The 23,393-nt window shown below is 37.8% G+C and overlaps 1 protein-coding gene across 2 annotated transcripts in view; it reads right to left on the bottom strand.

Annotated features, from left to right (window-relative positions):
• APBA1 (amyloid beta precursor protein binding family A member 1) overlaps nucleotides 1–23,393 on the bottom strand; it is a 40,363-nt gene that overhangs the window by 5,197 nt on the left and 11,773 nt on the right. Inside the window, exons 2-10 of one of the 2 annotated variants that reach the window (XM_014891743.2) lie at nucleotides 23,180–23,281; nucleotides 19,883–19,922; nucleotides 15,876–16,021; nucleotides 11,027–11,059; nucleotides 9,818–9,904; nucleotides 9,060–9,245; nucleotides 5,606–5,785; nucleotides 4,658–4,870; nucleotides 397–516 (exon numbers count right to left, since the gene is read on the bottom strand). In XM_014891743.2, the coding sequence (XP_014747229.1) occupies nucleotides 397–516; nucleotides 4,658–4,870; nucleotides 5,606–5,785; nucleotides 9,060–9,245; nucleotides 9,818–9,904; nucleotides 11,027–11,059; nucleotides 15,876–16,021; nucleotides 19,883–19,922; nucleotides 23,180–23,281 (1,107 nt within the window). The remainder of the gene's footprint in view (nucleotides 1–396; nucleotides 517–4,657; nucleotides 4,871–5,605; nucleotides 5,786–9,059; nucleotides 9,246–9,817; nucleotides 9,905–11,026; nucleotides 11,060–15,875; nucleotides 16,022–19,882; nucleotides 19,923–23,179; nucleotides 23,282–23,393) is intronic. The other variant, XM_014891744.2, reaches the window with a different exon arrangement.

Raw genomic sequence — 23,393 nt, forward strand, 5'->3', positions numbered from 1 at the left:
TGTAAGAAGGACCTTAATTTAAGTATGTTCATTAAGCAGATGCCTTACAACAAAAAGGATCAAGAACAGGCTTTTTCTTCTGAGATCATGTAATGGCTTGGTTAAGGACATGTATGATGTATGCTGAAAGCAGACTCTTCCACACATTTTTGTTTTGTAAGCTGAAACAACTTTTTTATTCCTCTGGCTGACTTTAAAGTTGTGAAGTAAGTAGAGACAAAAAGTAATTCTTATTAACACAACTATTGTATCTCAGACACTTAACAAATGCAAAATCCTGCTTGCAGAACAGGAGAAAATAGCAGCTTCCCTCTTCTCACATTGAAACTTACCCACAAATGGAGAGGACGTTTCATGTAAGATAAAGCTTGATCAGAAACTGTGGAAGCTACTTACAATCCCATTCTGAACACTGAAGCCCAACTGATATCTGAGGTCCGGTCTTCTGATCAAGACTGTGGTTACTGGAGGACATCTAACTATGTTCAGTTTAACCCGGGCCTGGTTTTTCAAACCCTGAAAAAAATACCAAATTGAGAGTTAAACATGTAACACCAGCAGAAGAAGAAAAGGTGTTAGAACAATGACATGGGAGCAGCCTTGAATAAATAGATCTTTGTATGCATTGTACCAGAGTCTGATCACTGAATGCCAGACAAAAGCATCAGAGTATTCAGTGAGAGGAGTGATATAACATCAAATTTTTCTTGCCAAAAATCTGGCACAGTTGTTTTAGGAAAACTAGATTCCTGTTGGCAATTTCTTCATTTGGCAACAGAAATAATGCATAAAAGGAATATTAAGCAGGTCTATGCAGCTCACAAAAAAACGTCAGTTACTTTTACATAAGTAGCTAAGTTAGTTACAAAATGGTTGCATCCCTAGTGAAATATACTAAATTCTGTCAAGCAAACAGCAGGTCCTCCTTGTATCATCCTTGCATAAGCAGTACTCATAATTTCCATTACTCACAGAATCACAAGATGGGTAAGGTTGGAAAGGACCACAGAGGGTCATCTGGTCCAACCTCCTGCTCAAGCTGGATCATCCTAGAGCACATGGCACAGGATTGTGTCCAGAGTGCTGAGCTCAGCTTGGCTCATGTTTGATAGTGGCTGCAAGACAATTGAACAGGTGTCTGAACACAAAATGAGAAAGCTCACGGCTCTGAGAACTGCTTGTACTCCACACTCAGGAGAAAGAAGTTCTGAACTCCACCTCCTCCATGACTATGAACTCCTCTACTCTGGTGAGGAATTAACAATGCACCTCACCTCAAGGAACATTCACTTTCTATAGGCAGGTCTTGACAACACCACACACTGTAGAGGACAGGGACTTCTCAACATGAACTACGCTGTGGGCATGATGTTTATGGAAAAGTCTAAGGAGCTTTTGGCTCAGTGTTCTAATCCCAGAAGGTAGGAGCCATGCAGAGTACTGGGGACGCCCATTTCTATGAGGAATTTAAGTGTCTAACTTCAGTCACCTGAATTCACTCAGGATATATGCCCAGAACAGACTTGACATCATCATGCTCTTACTTCCCTGATGAATGTGCAAATTACTTCCATGTATTCCTTGGGGGGAAAAAAATAATGTGGTCCCTAACAAAAATTATTTTAATTTTAAAGAAAGTGCATATATTTCATAAGTGGCTAATCTTTAGTAGTACACAGACTGGTAACATAAACTGATCAGAAACAAAAAAATGCATATTTTGACTCCCTTTTTTTGTTTTTCTAGTTCCTGAGTATAGTTCCGATAGTAGCAAACACCAGATGCTTCTGAAAAAGACAGAAGTAGCATAATCCTATTAGGGAATAGCCACAACACATGGAAAGCATCTTCCAAGCTCTGTCAGTTTGCAATTGGTTTATGGTAAATTAGGAGCAGAGATTACATCCATAATACTGAATTATCTTGTTTGAAGTGCTTGTGACATATGTTTATCCACATAATATAATATTTTCATAGGCATACTTCCAGCATGCTAAGGAAATCTGAAATCTGGGAGATTTCTACCACATTTAATGATCTGCGCATAGATCATTCATATACATTTGTTTCCAAAAGTGCTATAAGAATAACTCCAGATATGTGGTTATGAAGACCTGCAAACATACAGATTATCTTCTCTTTAAAAAGAAAAAAAAAAAAAGGCTGGCAGTAAGTACCAGTGAAGAAGAGAAAGGCCTGCAGCAGCTGGAAACAGCAAAGCTGATTGCTTCTGTATTGAGAAAGTACTGATGAGCAAAACAAAAACTCCATCTGAATAAGGGAAGTATAACTTATTGCAGTTTCAGAAATAAAAATTATGTGGGATAGGAAACAATCACAAACAAAAAGAGCCTAAATTTGCAGGGAGTTTTGTTTTGACAATGCTGGCACAAAGATCTTTAATATGATTATTTTTTCTTCCTTTCTTTACAGATGTAAGACTATTTTTGCGATATTTTCAGTATGTCACACAGGCTATCATTTCTACCCACTGAATCTAAAATGACTGGTTTGGTGACTTATGCACCTATAATTTATCAATATTAACATTTAGGGAAGCCTGAACGGGAAGTCTTTATAACACACATCTTAGTTCAAGTATTAAGAAATAATCCATAAAGAAAAAAAAATTAACGTAGTACTTTTTTTACTTTTTTTTACCTTGTAAACAGAAAATTTATTTTGAATTAAAAAAATACAAAGTGAAAGAAAAACGTTACATAATACAACGTTACCAAAAAGTTGCCCAACTGACTAAGTCTAACAGATACATTTCTAAAAATCACAGAAGAATGTCTGTATAATGTACTACCAGCATTACATTATGTGTCTGCGTGTCATGACCTGCAGAGCTAGGCAGGACGATTTCAATAAATAACTAATAAATAACTAATGAGCTTTGTCTCAAACGCTGTCTAGCTATGTATCTTTCCCATTCTTTCAACTCTGATGTTCAAATATTTATTCCTTTATATGCTACAGCTGCCCCAGACACTGTTCAGTTCCAGATGACCTGCAAGCTTTTCACTTTCACAAACTTTGCTGACAACTAGAAGCTCCTCCAATTAAAATATCCCATTCATGCATATGAAGAGAAGCATCAAATAAGAGAAGCACTTTCAAATAACTTGGGCAAAGACGCCACTGAGGGTATGTTTTTAAGCCAAAGTTTTAAAGCTTTAAAAACAGGTATAAACAAACAATAACAAAAAAAGCATTAACTCTATTTCATGCAAATATTGAGAGGTATCTGACAGCTGGTAAGGCTAATGACAATACTAGGCACTTGTACCTCCCTTTGTGATATAAAATTTCAAGTGTGTATCTGGTAATATCTTCCTTCTGCACAAAATACTCCCTTGTGAAGTTGTGCAGTGGATGTTGTCACTCTGAACTTCTTTAAGCCTTTTGAGGATGTCTTTCAAGACAACCTCATAGCTAAGCTCAGGAACCAGGTGGTGAGGTGGATTGAGAACCAGCTGAATGGCAGAGCTCAGAGGACTGGGATCTGTGGCACAGATCTATTTGTATGCGTGTATCAAGCAGTGTCCCCCAAGGTTCAACACTGCACCTAATCTCTGTACCCCTCTTTGTATCAGAGATGGAGTACCTCCTGAGTAAGTTCACTGATGACACAAAAGCTGGGAGGAGTGGCTGATATCCAAGTGCTGTGCAACCCTTCAGAAGGACCTTGACAAGCAGGAGGGGTGTGCAGAAAGGAACCTTTTGAAATTCAACAAGGGCAAATGCAGGATCCAGCACCTGGGAAGGAATAACCCCAGGTCCCAGCACAAGCTGTCCACAAGCCAGCAGTGCTCCTGTAGCCAATGTTATCCTGGGGTGCATCAGGAAGAGCACTGCCAGCAGTCAAGGGAGCTGATCCTGCCCCTCTGCTGAGCCCTGCTGAGGCACATCTGGAGTGCTGTGTCCAGCTCTGGGCTCCTCAGCACCGCAGGGACATGGAGCTCCTGGAGGAGGCAGGTCTTGTCAAGGGCTATCATTAGGGGATCATTAGGAGCACTTCACTTAGGAAGAAAAGGTTGACAGTTGGAGTCAATGACCTTAGAGGTCTTTTCCAACCCATAAAATGCCACAGTTCTGTGAAAGCTGACGGAGCTGGCCCTCTTCAGCATCAAGAAAAGACAACTGAGAGGGGACCTCATCAATGTGTCTAAGTATCTGAAGGGAGGATGTCAAGAGGATACAGTTAGGCTCTTTTTAGTAGTGCTGAGCAATAGGATGAAAGGCAAAGGGCCAACACCAGAATGCAGGAAATTCCACCTGAACATGAGGAAGAATTTCTTTCCTGGGAGCGAGACTGAACATAGGAACAGATTTTTAGAGAAGTTTTGAAATCCCCTTCTCTGGAGATATTCAAAAGTCATGGATACACAATCTTGAGTAAGGTGCTCTAGGCAACCCTGCTGAAGCAGGGAGGTTGGATTATACTCTTTCAGTGGTCCCAACCTTACTCATTCTGTGGTCCTGTGTGGAGCCAGAAAATTGGTGTAGCATAATTCACACTGTTTTTAAAGATCATGAAATGGAAAGTGCTACACAAACATTTGTAAATAATTTTCTTCAGGGTTTTATACCTTCTGCTCTTCAATTATGTCATCATTTTAAAATATGTAGCTTTCAGAAACATTTTCCCTACCTTTATAATGCTCTGACACGTTGAGAGTGGTAAACCAACCAAGCTGGTCCCATTGATTGACATGATCTGGTCCCCTATGTTCAGCTTCCCAGACTTCTCTGCCGGTCCTCCATGCATCATGTTGGCTATGATAACTGTAGGCAAAATGGATCCCCAGCCAGACTCCACAATCACCACACCTAGGATTTCTCCCTTTTGCTTTTCAATGTAAACCTATATAGTAAGAAAAAGTGTTTAAAAAAAGTTTATTTTGCACCCATGGAACTAATATTATCCCCCTCCAAACATTCACAAAACCAACAAATATACCCTTCATTTGCAACCTGTCTTCGTAATTCAAAGGCAAAACAAGATAGGGTACATGTTTTGCTACCTTTCATTTGTATTCAAACATTAAATGATACACAATACAGACTTAGTGCAAAACACCTCTCAGAAGTCATTTCTGTATATGAGCAGAAGAAATTGCAGTGAAAGAAACCTTGGTGCCATGGGCTTTGGCGTACAAAGCTAAATACGAAGAGATTCCAAGAGTTTACAACTTTGCATTAAGCAAGCTGCAAAGCCTTCTGTAACATACAATTACTTAAAACCTGGAATCAGTCATGTTCATAAACATCGGTGCTTCTATAAATTTTATGTTGCTTACTGTATATTTTTAAACTGTATTAATCTGTTAATCTACTTTTAGTAAGCTTACAAATATGAGAATTATTTGGTAAAAAGAGCAGAAACAGATGGTAAGTGAGTTGACTGCTGATAAATTTGGGGTTCACTGTTTGCCTTTGAAACAGAACTGATGAAAGGTGTCCTATTAGGGAGGATATTCTAGACCAACTGAGATAATTCAGAGGAAGTATTAATAGTTTTTTAATTTCTGCCAACACAGGCCTGCAACTGGTAAAGAGCAGCTGAATACTTGTGGGGAAAAAAAAAAAGGATACATACATCTTTGCAATTTTCAGATTTGGAGAAGTGAATCAGATCATCATTGTACATGTCCTGGGTATTAAGCAAGTCACTATATTCCTTCTGGCTAAGGTCTTCTGGGTTGATTCCATTTGCCCTCAGAAATTCTTGGTAGGCCACACTAAATGCTTGACCTATGGACTGTGCAATCAGCTGTGCCTGTAGCAGTTCCCAGAGAAGGGAAAAGAAAAAAAAGTGAAACAGTCTGATGATCATGTCAACTGACACTTTCTGTTACAATCACAATGTAAAATGGATCATCAAGTTGATGAACCTACAAGGTATGGCAATTCAGTCTAAAAAATATTTGTGCCTTACAAATTAAAGACCCACCAAATGTGAACACATTCAGCTCTGCTGTGAATCTAATTCAGTAAGCAATTATAAATTACAAATATGAGAAAGAAAGACATCTTTTCACATGTAAGAACTGCTAATATGAGTGTAATGGTAGAGCCACGGCAGTGACTGTGGCATGCAACTACAATTCTTCCCACACATGCTGCTCCCAGATGGCTTTCCCTTCCAGCAGAGGCAATGCCATTCTCTGACAAGCCATCAGTGAAAATTAAAATTAAAATTAAAACAACCACATTTGAAAGTGTATTTCCAATTCCTACCTCAGCCTCAGACAAAAAAGGAAAAAAGCAGCAAATAGTGACCAGATCAAGTCCTTGAAGTAACTGCAAATGGTCATACGTATCTCCTTCTTCACCCTGCTACCACCTTCAGCCTCTATCCCCTATACTTATTTCCCTTCTTCCAACTCGCATGATCCTGCCAGTTCTCTGCCTCTTTCTTACTTCTTCTGTCCTTCGTAGGCACTCTCTCACACCTGCAGCTTCCCACAGTCTTATCTGCACCCAAAGCCACCAAATGCACCACTCACTACACTGCATTGCTCCCACCGTGAGCTGTTTTACTTCTATAGGTGTGGGAAAGACACTGAGCAGCAGGCAGACGTGGGGAAAGCTCTGTGCCAAGCAAGACCAGAGAGATGCCTGCCTTTGACAAAGCATTCATGGTAAGGCAAGTAACAGGCAGGAGAGGAAAGCACAGCATGGTGCAGAGTACTGCTGTGGAGCAATTCATAGAATGAGCGCTGTGTACTACACAGGAGGTGGCTGTGATGTGCACTGAAACACAGTGCTGGCCGTGGCAAAGGCAGGTAAAGAGAAATGGAGAGCTCCAGAGCTGACAATGGAGGCCTGGCAGAGAGCTAGTAATGAACGAATGCTGCTCAGGTGTACTTTTATACAGTCTGATGGCCATATTTAAAGTCCAGTTTGGTCCCTAATAAAGGAAAGATTCCTAATGCTGAAATAAAAATTTTATTGTATCTTAAACAGCTCAAACTAGCACTAAACCTGCTGATGAGAACAGCATGATTGCTGGTGCTGAGAAGACTAATATGTTGACTGGTAGTGTATTACCAAAGCTAAGACCAATCTAGTTTTGACAGCAAGAACACCACAGCAAGAAAATGGGAAAACTGCACCTCCATATCTCACTAACCTAAGTGAAGAGTGCAGACTTTACATTCTTAAACATGTATCATCACTCCAGGAGGAGATCAGCTCTCACTTAGACACCCAGCATTTGGACACATCACTAAGGTTCAACTCATTTAAAGGTACCCTCTAAATACAGGTGAACATCTGATGCTGTCCTCCTTAACAAAGACTCATCCAAGCAGAGACATGTTTTGGCCAACATCAACTTGCAGGCTTACAGCTTGTTTCACTTACTATGTAGATTCTGTAAAGTGCTCAGCTGCCCCAGAAACAGAAAATACAAGTTTTATAATATAAACAGGCTGTATTACTTTACTTGAGGTACAAAATCTTTGAAGCTGCCGTTTCCTTGCTGCTAACAAGGTGCTACAGTGCTTCCATTCTGACTGTAAGTCACTTCACTATTTGAGAAACATTTTGCAAGTTACCTGTGAGCTACAGACCATGACTAAGGAGAGTTGATATAATCTCAGCATATTTTCCCTGTCAATGAGCAATGCTTTTATTGGATCTACAGACATTTTACAGGCCAATTGGATTTACAGGCATAGAGAAGATCACACATGACACAAATACAATCTGATCCAAACAAACCAAAGATTAAGAAGCTCAAATTTTAGCTAACCAAAATAGTAACAGCAGCCTAGGAAACAGATCCAGGAAGTATGGATCATGCAAGGGGTCAGATCACCCCATGGTGAAGGAAAATAAGCCCCAGACTCTGGCACCTGACAGTTTGATTTCTTCTTTTTCAACTGGCCAGTAAAAGAGCAAGAAGTGTCTAAACTTGTTACTAGAAACACAGGAGCAGCAGCCTCACAGCAGGTAGCATGTCAAATGATATTAGGCAAAAAATGCACTGGCTACTCTATTTCACACCAGATTCTTAAAAGGCTTTGCAAAACAGCTTTACATGTTATTTTGTGGAAATAATCCAGAATTTTTATACTCTGTCAATTTTGATCCAGGATTACTTTTATCAGTGCTCGTCCTTTTCAACTTCAGCAGTGGATCATGTATATACATTCCTGTGCAATTGGATAATGTTTTCAGATACTGGTTTATGTAATGACACAGATTACATAAAATAAAATAATTACATAAAATCAGCTCCTTATTCAAGACAGCATGTCCATCTCAAAGGTCTTGCTGTTCACTGTAGATTGGAAGACACGTGAGTATTTTATAAGGAAAGAATATTTTCACTTACTTGACTTTGAGTATGTTAGTTTCCCAAATTATTAGGGCTAATCTGACTATGATCCTAAAAACTACATATCTAATAACTTTAATCTGGCAAGTTTGATTTTAGTTTTCAGTTACTGAAAGTTGCTTTTAAAATGTGCAGAAAATCAGCAAGTTATACACATTGATTGAGAATACAGGAGATCAAGTCCTGTGTACAGTAACTTAGGCCTGTGTAAAGTAACTTAACTGCATCATAGATTTAAATTTAGTGTCTCTATTAAGCATATTTTGGGATTGATGAAATTACAAACGTTCTTTGGTGGCTTTTGGATATAATGACAGCAACTACAGCCCCAACACAAACCTCCAAAAAAACAAAATCACCTTTCTGGTATGTATCAATGATTGATCATCAATACAAGACTTGAGATTAGAATTTCCCTATGAAAATAAGCACCTCTGATAGCCTTTCCCTCTCTTATGCAAAATTTGACCTGGTATTTGTAACCTGCAGCAACAGGACCCTCCTATCATAGAAATGCTTACTATAAACACCAATTTCCTGTGACACATCAGTCCAAACATAAAAATGGCAGGCAAGTTCCTCTGCTTAGATGAAATATTGGTTGCAGTTAAAAAGCAAACATGACCACTCACAATGGACTTTGGGCCCATGACAATGTGTTTACTTTTCCACTTCTAGAAAATTACAAGACAATGTAATTGCTTACATCCTCAGACTCAAAGACATGACAAATCATTTTGTACTGCCTCTTTCCATCTTGAGAGGGGTGAGATGCTTCAACATTATCTTGGGAGTTAGAGCGTGGCATTCGCCTACGAGCCATCAAAACAACTATATTTCCTATATCAGCAATGTAAGAAATGGTCCGCAGGGGATGATCCATCATGGTTTCCTGGGGAATAAGAAAACCAACATAAGCAGCTGCTTCAACTAAGTTCTTATTGCACATCTAGTATTATCAAAACACACAAATAGCTGTAAGATCTCTGTTAAGTGAAGTCTGTAATACCTGCCATGAATGAGGGGAGATACCAATAGAAACCAAGAGCCCCACTTTCCAAAAATAAAACAAAGATAAAGTTTTACAGGGTGTTTTTTCTGTGGAAAAGCACATCAAGAACTCAGTTGCAGAGCCTGCATATGCTGGGCATGTATGTATAGAGGACTATGAACAAATTATTGCAGCTAAACATTCTGGGCTACTGTGGGCACAATCAATATTTGATGCAGCATGGCTCAGAAGACGAAAGCTGACTGCAATTATCTTACCCCCAAATTCTAATTTTTTTCTACGGTCAGACACATCAGAGTAATTGCCTGTATGATGTGGCTTTTGACCATGGATTTCTGATTAGAGGAGAATATAAGAGCCAGCACATTTTAAAGACAAATTTTAACATGTAGGTGAAAGTCTATTCTAGTAGTCTACTACAACAATACTGACAAAAGTGTCTATGTCTATACCTGTGTGTCTGCATTCAGTACTTTTATTCTCTGTGTAGAAATGAAGAGGTCCACTTCAGTCATGGGTTGAGATTCACCTTCTGGAGCCTGCAAGTAAATGGATTAGAGTCAAATAAACACATTGGGTAACATACTTACTAATAATGATGTTAGTTCACGTACAGGGGTGCACTAAGACACAGTCACCAGAACAGCAATGCAGAATAGAGTATTAGACTGCAGAAGCAAAAGATAAACACAAAGATGTGGAAACTATATCATACACATGTGATAGTGAATTGGGTATTGTTTGAAAAAGAAGTTAACCTTATAAAAGCTTGCCTATTTTCCTGATTCAGTAAAATTATACCTGACTGCAACACAAATTATAAAGATTTCTAGAAAAGCAGTATGATTTTACCATTTTCTGCACACTATGAATGTCACTTCAAATAAGGTTTTCATACAAGCCATAGAAAGGCCTAACAGCATCTCCTGCCTGAGGAATTTCTATTTGGGCTAGCAGTGGCTGCCAAGGCCAATGGAAAAACCTGTACCACAGGAGGCACTGTTTGAGCTGTTCATAATGCAGTTCTGGCAAGAAGACCTCCACAGTCAGACATACTTTTCAAGCAGTAACCCACTTTAGAAGTAATATTTTGTTAATAGAAAGCAAACATTTGTAATATTTTTTAAATTACATTTGTTAAAAGGTAATTGAAAGCTCCACAAACAAAATTTATTACAAAGATGAGTCAATCTCAATATATTACTGTACGTATAGACATACATTTTTTTTTTTTGCATCCAGCAATTTGACATCTCTGTGAGCCAAACAAAGCATTCTTACAGAAAGATAAAATAAAAAAAAGAGTCTAAAAACTGAACAAAATCACACTTCATTTTAATCCATCATTTTACAAAGTTTAAACCTTTGCCATGTCAGTCCTGATTCTTTAATATGCATTTTGGGTACTGCCTGTAACCATTTGATAAATCCAATCTTTCTTCTATTTCTAACATGAAATGGCTAATGATAAGCAACAAAAAATGGCCAATCAGGCAACCGATTTCCCAAATATGTCAACTTGTATGGTGGCTCAGAAATAAATCTGAAAAAAACCTTGCTGGATGCAGAAAATAAAAACACAAAATAAAAAGAAAGGAAAAAACCCTCCCAGAAAACAAAAGAACAAGCATAACATCAAGCTGATGGAGTTTGTACTGCACCTTCTTCCTGCTTTTGGCTAATTTCTGGGCCATCTGCTTAGCATGGAACAAACAGAGACAGGAGAACAGTTAGAGAAGAACTTACAGAGACTCCAAGTCAAGCAGGAATCTACAAACTAACGTCAGGGCTCACAGACTACTAGCTGCTTTAAATTAGTCCCTGCTTAGATTAATTTCCTCTTTTTCTTTTTAGCTTAAAAATTATAAAATTTCATGTTTAGCGGAAATAATTTCAGAAATAAAAAGAAACAGCACCAAAAGAGTCAGGAAGAACACAGAAGGATGGGTTTTTTTCACTTAAAAAGTTACTTGCACCAAACAAGATTATTTTGTATGCAATTGTTTTGGTAGTGGGGAGAGTGGTTTAAGAAACAGAACAGAGTTCCTCTCACCGAAGTGTAAACTATGAGGTCATATCTTTTGAAGGCACGTCCAATGTAAAAGTTAAGACAAAAATTTTATGCCTTATTATTACAGCTTTGTTAGATCTGTACTTCAACAGACTTCAAAAAAATAACCTCCCTAACTATGCTACTTCTTCCTGGAAAAATAAAATGACAGAAGGTAACTGTCACCTTCATTTTCTCCTCCTTTGAGCAAATATATCTGTACCAATGCTCACACAGTGTCTCTGGTCAACTAATTTTCCTGTTACACCTACACAAAGATATGTCCACACTATCACATTTTTTTAAGCAAGCAGTGGAGCACGTATTTCTTTTACAAGAAGTTCCTACTAACAACCTAAACAAATGTAATTTTCATAGTTTTGCAATCATGAATTCAAACCAATGGTGAACTGAAATTTACAGATGTACTCACAGAAGGAACGCAATACTCAGCAGGCTGGCAGTTAGCCCTTAACTTCCAACAGTAACAACCTCTGTGCTAATTAATTTTACAGATGTGCTTGTGGTGGGAAGGAGGCTTATCGTTACAAGCTCCATACAGATTCAGCACTGACTACTTTTACAAACAGCAATAAGGGGGCGTGAATCACAATACACATCAAACATTTTATACTGATGCTCAGAAATCTGTCAGGTTTTGTCTAAACAAATCTGAAAGCAACTACTTAAAGTTTAGGCTATGCTGCTTATTTACAAATAGAAACTCAAACTAGCTTTTAGTCACCTTTTTCAAACTAAGAAGTATTTTGTAGCCTGATAGGTTATTTTGCAACAGGTGATTGCAAACTATTGCAAGAGCAATTAGAACTGCCTTACATGGCAGGCTCTTCATTACATTACTCTCAAATTAATACTCAAAAATAATATACTTATCTTGAACAACAGCTACCTCTCATAGACTGGGCAAGGAGGAGACACTCCTGAGATGGAGCACTTAGATTGCTCTCCAAAATCAAGCCTTTCTTTCTTACCCTTCCCAAACTTTAGAATTATGGACCTCCCAAAAGATGAAAAGCACAGGCCAAAATTAAGAAGAAAGGGGGGAAAAATTCTTGAGCTACAGTGTTACAATGTAGAATCAACAATTTATCAAAATACACTATGATTCAACATACTGAAAATTATATTCTTCAAATGGAAGCATATTGAACAACTACTTTCAAATATTTCATAAAAGTAATGCAAGGATATGTTCTTTAATAAGCGATTTAACACTGTACAAAAATGTCACAAAGGAACTTATGGTCCATGAACAACAAAAAAATTAGGATAATTCTATGCAAGATACTTTATTAGACAAACCTCTTTATCACCACATTATTTTGCTAACTCAAATCAAATATTCTTTCTAGAATTCCTAGAAGAAAAAGAACAGAAAATACCTAATCTACATCATTTTTTTCTTAATATACAGAATTCAGGATGTTCATTTAAGGCAAGTGAAATGTATTTATTTATATAGATGCTATTTCCAAAATACAAAACATTAAAACCCAACAAGCTTATGCTTTTGCTACAGAGAGGTCCTAAGTTTAATCAATCCATTTAGTCTCTACAAAAATTGTTCTGCAACACAGTGAGCATTGAGAGTGTGAAAATGTGTGAAATACTACACTAAATATCCACATATGGGTTCTATCCTAAATTACACTCATAAATTAAACCAGGTGCTACCTAGAAATATACAAACCTGCCATACAGCAAGCTAGAAGTGCCTCCTAATGAAACATTCCTAACTACATTTGATCAACACCTTCAAAGCAGTGTATCTGTTTTAACTTAGCTGGACTTCACAAGAGATGAAGGCCAAGCAAAAAACACACAACTCTTATACTTCAAGCTGAAAAGATACTTCTTTTAAGAAGAAGCATGGAGAGTTGTTTTCAAAGTGTGTTCACATTCCAAATGAATGAATGTGGTCTGATGGCTCTGCTAAAAGGAAGCACTTTATGGGATTATTTAATTCAAATGGTATACACTTATGTGAAGGCATAAATAGCAGGGCTTAAACAAAACTCTTCACCTCGTTTTAACACTCAGCTTCAAGACTGTGTATTTTAAAAGTCCATTCTTAATTCATTCATAAGCTTTGTTTTCTTCAACAATGGAGAAACGGTTGGCATGCAACAAATATAGCACTCTATAAACAAGAAGGAGTAGGGCACAACCTTCATAGTCACTGTGCAAGCCATAATTTACACATCTGGGATAAAGAATATCTGATGCAGCGATGAATCTGGCAGCAAAAAGTCCATCTGTCATAATGAATTTCTCTCTGAAAACGTTTAGCCCCATTGGTAACCAGCAAGAAAACCAGCCAAAGTCAACCCTAATAAGCCAAAGAGTCTAAGGTGCAGGGGGGTTGCCTGAGCTTTACTTAGAAACAGAAGACAGTAACTGTTCAAGAAGTGTTCAGAGGTAAAGTGTGCAATATAATACAAGTCAATAATTTTCTGAAATACACTGAGTTTCAGAAAATCAAATATACCAGCTGGGGTTTTACCAGGTCACAAATGCAATCACTTGGGCCTCAAGCTTGAAGCAAATATACTATAAGCAAGGATATGCACGCCTGCTGGTTTACATAGATGCACAAATTATGAGGTTTATGAGTGAAAAGCATTAAATAGATTTCTTCTGTTTTGACACACAGAAATGCTGAGGCATAACAGAATCCTCAGAATGGTATTTTGTTAGCGAATTTCTACAAAATACTTTTAGTGCCAGAGAAAGATTCTACACTCTTACACCTTATAGGCCCAGTTTGAATCAATTCTGTTTCATTTTTGGTTACCATATCCCTGCAATATTTTTCTAACGTGTATTTCTACATAGGCTTTACCTTCTAGGTGCAAACTCCTTGTGCAGCCCCAGGTTCAAGTTCCACTCCTGATACCTATTTCCTATGACAGCCGATGCTAATCTTTCCTTTCACCCTCCAGTGACATGTCCCTCTTAGCCTCACCAAAGCCCTTGTTTCTCTCCCTTCTCTTCCTTACCTTTAGTTTCCCATTCATTCAAGTCAGACAAGTTTTCTAACACACAGCCAAGCACCAGCAAGGAACACTAAGAGACTACTAAACAGAAGGGCACAGCCTAATTTGCCCAGAGCAAGGAAAAAACATACTCTGTATAAAGAAAACTCTTCAGTGAAGTTTGGGGAGAACTCAGCAAGACCTGCCATTGTTCAAAAAGCTGCATGAAACGTATTTTTAAAGAATGTCACTTAATCCAGAGTCCCCAGTTGACAAAGATAAATCACTCTTTTGCAAAAGGCTCAGTAGTTCAGGTTAATGAAGACTTCTACGTAGATGGTGGAGGATAATCTCTAATATAAAGGCTAATTCCTGCTTCTTCTAAAATGTGAGAGTGTTAACAATTTTCAGAGACAAGGTTGTAAGAAGTTATGCATTTGAACACCAGTAAAATTACAATTTTTGGAAGTTGTCTTAGTGGCTCTACTTTGTGTCAAAGTTACATACAGAGACTAAACTGAACACCTGCCATGGAAAGTTTTGGGAGGAATAAAAAGAGTAGGATGCATCAGCTGACCTTAACACACAATACTATTGGTCTTGCTGATAACTTTCTCTCCTCTTCCTCTCTCTTTTATACAATTGCATACCAAATCTGAGTTGGAACCCAAAATAAAATATACAAAAGAAAAACACACAGATATTAAACTAAGAAAAATTCCCAGAGTGGATTTTGTTGATTAGCTGAATCAGCAGAAGATGAAGCTGTGTGCCTACTAGCCAGTCATGTATGGGCAGTGGGAATGTTGCAGCATCCTGTACAAATATGCAATACTTCATCCACACATCTTAATTTCAGCTGACAATGTCATAATTGTAACACACAATAAAACAGCATTCCCATTGCTGGGAATAGCCTGTACAGAAATCAGTTAGAATTTCTGTTTCAAAACAAATTTTTTCAGATTCCAGGACAAAATTTTTTTTGACATTTCTCTGTACCACCACAGGCTTTTTTTTTTTTTTTTTTTTAATCTGGCAGCTGTTGTGTCTAGAGAAACAAGTTTTCCACAAAAAGGTCAAAAATAACTGCAGTTATTACACTAGTACCAGTTCTACTGACTGCCAAGCCAGAAGCTGCAATACTTACTGGTTAACTCCTTAATCTGTTTTCCCTCCACACCCAGATAATATAAACTTTGACCACCACTCACTTCAGATTCTAGCTTAGTGTACATGAGACAAGTATTACCATAGGGAATTAAAATGACCTGGTAACATACCCTTATCAGTCTTGTTCCAAAAACAGCATTAAATATATAATTTATTTTGTAGAAGGAAAGCTGAGGCACTTGTCTGAAACTACAGATAACCCCACCTGAAAAAATTACTGCATAAGAAAGACGTTTTTATAACCACAATCATAAAGCAGCCATACAAGAAGCACCAGAAATTACTCCTCACCTTGATCCTGCTGACAGCTTCCTGAGCCTGCATCATTCTCACATTCTTAGATGGAGTTTTATCAGAAAGGAGTTGAGTTGAACCAAGGTAATTGGCAGCAAAAATGATTCCATCAATTAAGTCTTCAGGATCACAAGGTCCAGGAACTGTAACACAGGAAAGCCATCACTGAAGACAATCATGGTGAAACACAGCAAAACAGCAACAGAGCCTGCACCTGATGGCTGCAAATCCTCCTCTGAAATACTTCAGTCTAGCATGACAAAATGGCAACCAGTACTTTCAAAGGCACAAAACATAAATTATATCAAAATTTGTGGTGGGTTGACCCTGCCCACCAAAGCCCTTCTATCACTTCCCTCCTCAGAAGGGCAGGGGAGATAAAACACGATGAAAGTCTCATGGGGCAAGACAAGAACAGAGAGAGATCACTCATCAGCTACTGTCATGGGCAAAACAGACTCCACTTGGGGAAACTTGTTTAATCTATTACTAATTAAGTCAGAGTAGAATAATGAAAAATAAAAAGAGATGTTCCAACACCTTCCCTCATTCCTCCCTTCTTCCTGGACTCACTTTTACTCTCATTTTCTCTATATCCTGCACCCAGAGGCACAGAGTAATGGGGAATGAGGGCTGTGGTCAGTTCTTCACATGCTGTCTCTGATGCTCCTTCTTCATCGTGGGGAAGAGGCCTCACATTCTTCCTCTGCTCCAGAATGGGACAGGACACCTCACATGGGAGACAATCCTTCAGAACAAACTGCTCTGGTGGAGGTTCCCTATGGGGTCACAAGTCCTGCCAACAAACCTGCTTCAGGTAGGCTCCTCTCTCCACTGGGCACATATCCTGCAAGGAGCCTACTCCAGCCTGGGATTTCCATGAGGTGATAGCCTGCTTTTTTTGGGCATCCACATGATCTAGCATGGGGTCCTCCAGGGGTTGCTTGTGGGTATGTGTTCCACTGTGGACCTCCAGTGCCTGGAGGGGCACAACTGCCTCACCATGGTCTTCATCAAGGGCTGCATGGGAATCTCTGCTGTGGTACCTAGAGCACCTCGGGTCCTCCTCCACTGACCTAGTCTTCAGAGGTCTTTCTTTTACACATTCCCAACCCTTTCTCCTCAGGCTGCAGTTGCCACGGTGCAGAGTCTTTTCCCCTTCTTAAATATAATATCCCAGAGGTGCTACCACTGCCACTGATGGCCTCAGCCTTGGCCAGTGGTGGGCGTGTCTTGGAGCCAGCTGGCATTAACTCTTATCAGACAGGCAGGAAGCTTCCAGCAGCTTCTCAGAGAGGACATCCTTGTAGCCACCCCACTACCAAAACCTTGCTACACTACCCCGGTAAAACATCTCCAGCAAAAGCTACAATTGATAATTCAGCCTATTTCTCACAATAGCTCATTCTTTTGTGAGTAGGGACCAGCTTTGAGCAAAATAAGCCATGATTTTTCACTGTGATAAAGGGACAGACACAGTTACTCAGCCTGCTCTTCACCCACCAAAAACAGCCTTGCAATTTTGAGACCAACAGTCACCAGCAGAAAGAGGAAAGGTGCAGCTTCATAGCAGTCATCAGCCTTTTTCTTCCTTGTACATTAACAACAGCTGTTGCAACAGGCAGAACAACCTCCTTGGGAATGCTCCACACATACCACACATCTCAATATTTTTATGCCACATACCTTTAAAAAAACAGTAGGCTTAACAAGGATATTATGGTAAAGTATTGATTTAAATAAAAATGTTATTAAATACACAGAGTACAGGCTCTCTTGATGGCAAAGCAGCTCTCTTAGTCCACAGATCCTTAGTGATCCAACACCCATCACCTTCTGTGAAAGCTGATGGGGGTGTAAAGTTTCAATTACCAAGCAACTTAAATCCTTACAAAGCACCACTTACGATTTGTAAGATTTTTGGTGCTTGGCAGTTTTATCTAAAAATTTTAGGCATGAAAATGTTCCACTTTGACACCATGATAAAACTGTCATGAACTAAAAGGGAGGCTGGTTAACTTAAGAAACTTCCTGTTCACAGAAGAGAAAACAATTGTTGTTCAGGACAAATAAGAATACAAATCATATTAAAGAATCCTCACGGTAAATATATTCATATATTATCACAAAACACCTGTGTTCACATTTGTCTTTCTTTTTTCCTCTAAAAAAATCAAAGGGTATCTTGAACTGTAAGGTGATGGGGCTTTAAGTTTCAAATTACTCAGAATGCCAATTTTGTTCTAATTCTAACATATGAGACTAAGAACTCCTCAGAATGAGCATGGGTAACTCTGGCCTCAAGAAATAGCAAGTCATTATGATTAACAGAGAAACAGCTGGAGATAAATATTACAGTGAAACTATACACAGAGACGGAAGCCCAAGTATGAACCCTGTGAGCAGGCTCATCTTCTTTATAATTTCTTTGAATACAAGAATTTATGACCAGCAATTTTAAAACGCTCATCTCCAGTGTGCAGTTTGCTCAGGCAGCATATATATCTGGAAAATTCTCAAAATGAAGAAGTCACTTGCAAGCACATGACCTAAAGAAACTGAGTTATTTCCTTAGGGAAATTCATGTATCTGGAAGTTCTGCATATTTACAGAGAAATCACATAGCATTTTAAGTGTTGCTATTTATTACTCTACACATCCGAGGCCTTTTCACCATTTCTACACTTTATTATAAAGAGTGCAAAACCCTTTACAGTAAAATTTCTGATCAAAATGAGGAAAGAAAAAAGAAGGGGGAAAAGGTGTAAGACTCCAAGGAAGTGGCATATTAAACCCAAAAAAGGTCCAATTGCATCAGAGGTGAACACACAGACACCACTGCTTTTTAGAATACCTCCTCCTTTTATTATCTGACACCAAAACTATTACCTCAATGAAAGCATAGCATAGGTGCCAGCAAATTTTTCCTTGGCCTGCTGATGCATAAAAATGGAACATTTGTAATTTTAAGGAATTTTGTGCTGGACTAAGAATGAAGAAAATTTTAGTTTACGTTTTGTTTTTTTTCCTAAGGCAGAGGTAATTATTTTTAAAATCCCTTGATAAGACAGGACTATCAATAGGAGATAAATTTAAATGCTAAGAGAGTTCCTTCACTGTTGCAAAATTCCAACACTTAGTTAAGTCTCTGGCCAGAAACTCCAAAACAGGCAGATTATACTCTGAAGACTAACAACAGTCAATTTGCACTCTAAAGAAAATGATCACATAATCAGTTAAATACAGCACACTGTAAAGCAATCCAAGGAGTGACAAGGAAGTCCAAATAAAGTATTACATCAACTATTTCTAAAATTTCATCAAGCACATAGAACAATCACTGTCATAGGAAAAGTAAATAAAAACCTAATGAAACTTCTATTTTCTACTTCTGTCGTAACTGCATACAACTTGTGCTTTTCCTGCAGGATACTGATGATGCAGACTCATACAAAAGGTAACAGCAGTTCATGTGGCAGGTAACTTGCTTTTTCACATTGTTCTGAAAAAATTCAGTATTACTGAAACCTTAAATCTGAGATGGGAAGGCAAGTAGCTGTTAAGCAAAGCAGATTTTCACTGGCAGGCCTGCCAATAAATCCAACTGAGATTACATTGAACCTCTCAGTTGAAATCAATGCTGGACAGAGCACTATAGTCTTCTTGCTTAGTCTGTTTGCCTTGTCCACACACGTCCTTATATGTTGTGTAAATGCCATAAAGAAAGCAGTGTTTCAAGTGACATTGAGGAAAATAACCAGCACAACTGATACAGAAACTATGACTGAAACACTAAAAAACTAAAAGCTCCATGTTCCCAAATTTCTGAAAGAGCAGAGCAGGATTTAGCTCAGGTTCTAAATTAGACACAATTTAATCTAAACCAGCACACCCAACCCTTGCAGCTTTTCTATTCAGCAAATAAAAGTAAAATTTCATATATTATAAATACAGGTGGGTTTTTTGATGTGAAAAAACATTTAGAAACTGTAGAACTATCTTACCTTCAACATACGTTGGAAATGAAGCCAAGCTTTTTCTGGACTGTAATTAAGACAAAAAGGATTTCAAACAGAACATAGCATGCACAAATATGCATTAAAAATTTCCCCGTGCCAAAACCTCCCCCAAACCTAGATCAGCCATAGTTATTAGTAAAAGTAGAACACCACTTATAGTTATTTATTATTAGTATTTTCAAAATCTAAGCACCTACTAGAGTAAACTCCATGTATTCCATTTATGTCTATCTAGTAGACAATATGGTAAGACCAGACTTCACTTACTTGTTGGTATTCACTAGTGCATTCATTATCTACAATAGGTGCTCTACGTTTAATAATCAAGAAAAATACAGGAAAGTACATAATACCTCAAAGACACTGGACCTTCCAACTACAAATAAATGCATACAGGAGTATAAAAATTGCACTTCACTATTATAATTCATGACTGAAACCATCATTAACAAAATACAGTTACTCATTAGGAATGGTTTTAGATGTATCCCTCACATTAACAGGCCCTACAAAAAGCTTTCTAGATTTTAACAGGTTATGGAGCAGCCTCTACTCTGTGGGATAACTGGATTCACCATGACCTCACCACCAACTCTGCTTACACTGTATTAAGCACAAAAACACTTTTGGTAACACCAATTACATAAATAGTGAAGGAATAAATAGAATCTTGACTTGTGCATGTAAATACATACACTAAAGTAATGCCATACATCCTATTGGTATTTTCTGTGAAAGACTATGAGACTAACCCTTCAGACATCTGAAGGCTACAACTTTCAGTGAGTGAGATTCACCACTTCTTTTGATCAATAACGTACACTACATACAAAAATTTATCAAACAAAACTGTGTGTGGCACTATATAACTGGTAATGGATATACTGAAATACCTTCTGCTGTCATAGGCAGGTAAGAGGATACTTAATGAATCTATAACTGATTGTACTAGCAGTAACTTCAACGACTGCTTAATGTAATTCCATTAAAAGACATGATCAGAATAATGCATAAAATCTTCAATAATTTTCAGTATATTTCCAGATGATATACATGGAAATATATGCCAAATTGTTTTTCTTTATGACAGGTAACTTACCAGGTCTGTGTACTAGTGGAAAGAACAGGTAAAACTGCAAAGGTGACAGTTATGCAACAGGTTGACTGACTTAACCCCAAGGACAACTTCTCCTTTGTAAGATATGGAAAATTGATATAACAAATAATATTTTTAACAGACAATGTATGTCTTGCTATAAAATAAAATTTTTGAATTAAAAACCAAAGGCATGTGACACAGACAGCTGAGCCTTTGTAAGCTGTAAGCTCTTTTCACTCCCTATGAAAATTATTAAGCTGTGTTGAAAATCCAAGAATCCTGTCCATCAGATTCTGTACTAGCATTGATAAAGACGTCAATAATCAATGATCTGCCGCTGCCAACGCATTTAAGCTGCTGTGAGGACACTGACATGCCTTTTCACATCTGCAGATAAATGCTCCTACCAAACCCCCTATCCATACAGACTCCAATAACTGTTTGTAATAGTTGCTGACGTAGGGCTAAGGGGGAGATTCAAACACTGGGCTCTAACAAGCACAGAGGACAAATCTTCTACACACAAGAGGCATCTCATATATATAAATACCTTAAAAAGTATTTATTTCTTTTTAAGCAGTGAACAAAATTAATGATACAGATTCAGCACTCTAACCAGCAATTTATTTTCAAGATAGAGTGGTGCAAACCACCATCAATATATGTCTCTTCTCTCACTCACAAATTTCATTTTTCTTGCTCATTACCCAGGTAGAAAGGCATTCTACTAAAACCACTAGAGGAGTTAAGAAACAGGCAAAGTTACCAATAGGTGGAAACCTACACCTTTTAATTTTACATAGGCGTGAATAATGAAATATCAAGGTCATTAATATTGTATTACTTTCAATAATCTTGTTGCCATCTGGTATTATAAATTTATATCGAATAAAAAGGTTTCTCTAAGAGCTAGAAATCCAGAAATTATGAGGCTGTTTTATCACTTTTATCTTGCATTAGAAATAAAACGAGAATTATTCCCCACCTGAGGGAAACTAATAACCCAATACCTCCTACAGTGAAACCTGGTTTACCACCTCTGTAACTATGTGTAAGCACTTCCTAACAATTGAAATCAATAGTGTTTCGTTTGTTTTCTTTCTTTGGTTAAGTTTATTGATACCTAAAGATAGCTAAAATATAGAATATACAGTGACAAGTTTGTAGTGAAGAATGCTTAAGGCTTTAATAAGCTAACAGTAAAGCAGATGAAAACTTAAAGGCATGTAGTCGAAAACTTCAGAATAAGAAAAATCATAGGTTTCTTCAGTCTTTTGAAATTTTTCATTATTTTCTAAATGCAAAGGCAGACTGGCACAATTACATGTTACAAGCTTTCCTATCCCTCGATAATTGAAGAAGTAAAAAGGAACAAATGGATCATTTAATTAGTGTTTCATTTTTAATCCACTTAGAGCAGATCAGGTTTTTAATTCTGGAAGGTAACTCATGCATTGCTATCAGTTAGGTATATATGGTATTTTGTTGTGGTAGTTTCTAGATTGTTTTCAAGTTTAGTAAAAAAGGCAAATAAATCAAATATAGGCAGATTTTTCTGTTTACAGAACCTGCCACTCTATAGTAATCCAAATCCTTTTTACATCAAATTAAATTCTTTTTACACTATGAGCAGTTTTAGTCACATTTATTTAGTTTTGGTGGAATGACTGAAGTCTAAAGCACTACCAGATGAGGGGAAAAAATTCCAACTATGTAGCATTACTCTGAGAAGCTTGGAGTCAGGAATTGAATTCTGACTAAGAATCAGTTGCAGGCCAGTTTCTACAATGACAAAATATTAAGCAGCATAATTTATTACATTATTAATTTAATTTAAGCACTTTTTCATCTGGCTGACAAATACTCCTTCTTAGTTGGGAGAAAAAAGGAAAGGGCTTCTTCATTTTGTCTCTGCTACAGAGGGGACGTTGGCTGTTTGGTAAATCAGTTCCCTGCACCTGTTAAACAAATTTAGTAACAACCAAACACAGAGTCAGAAATGCCATGACAAACAGTCATGTTAGAACAGTATGTTAGAAATTCAGTCAGATAGCCAGGCAAGCATAAGGTAAAGAAGAATAAGGAAAGAAAAAAGAGATTTCACAAGTACAAGGGAGCAATGAAAATTAAAAGGCATAAGCAGCATGAACAAGATGGTGGCTTTTTAAAAGGTTTTACTCTACCTCTTTATTAGTGGAAGCCTCTGCTGTACTGCAGACATCCTGGTGATGTTGCCTGCTTGATGATTCAGCACCTCGAGGTGAAGAGGAATCTGGAGATGGAGACTAGACATGGCAAGAAAATCAAAAGTTATTGTGAGTGCCCAATGTAGAAATTATTCTTTTATATTTTACATCCTAAGCGCTGACATTCTAAGAAAGAAAATGTAAAGTCACT

The sequence above is a fragment of the Sturnus vulgaris genome, chromosome Z (genome assembly GCF_052056855.1).
Source record: "Sturnus vulgaris isolate bStuVul1 chromosome Z, bStuVul1.hap1, whole genome shotgun sequence".
NCBI lineage: Eukaryota > Metazoa > Chordata > Aves > Passeriformes > Sturnidae > Sturnus > Sturnus vulgaris.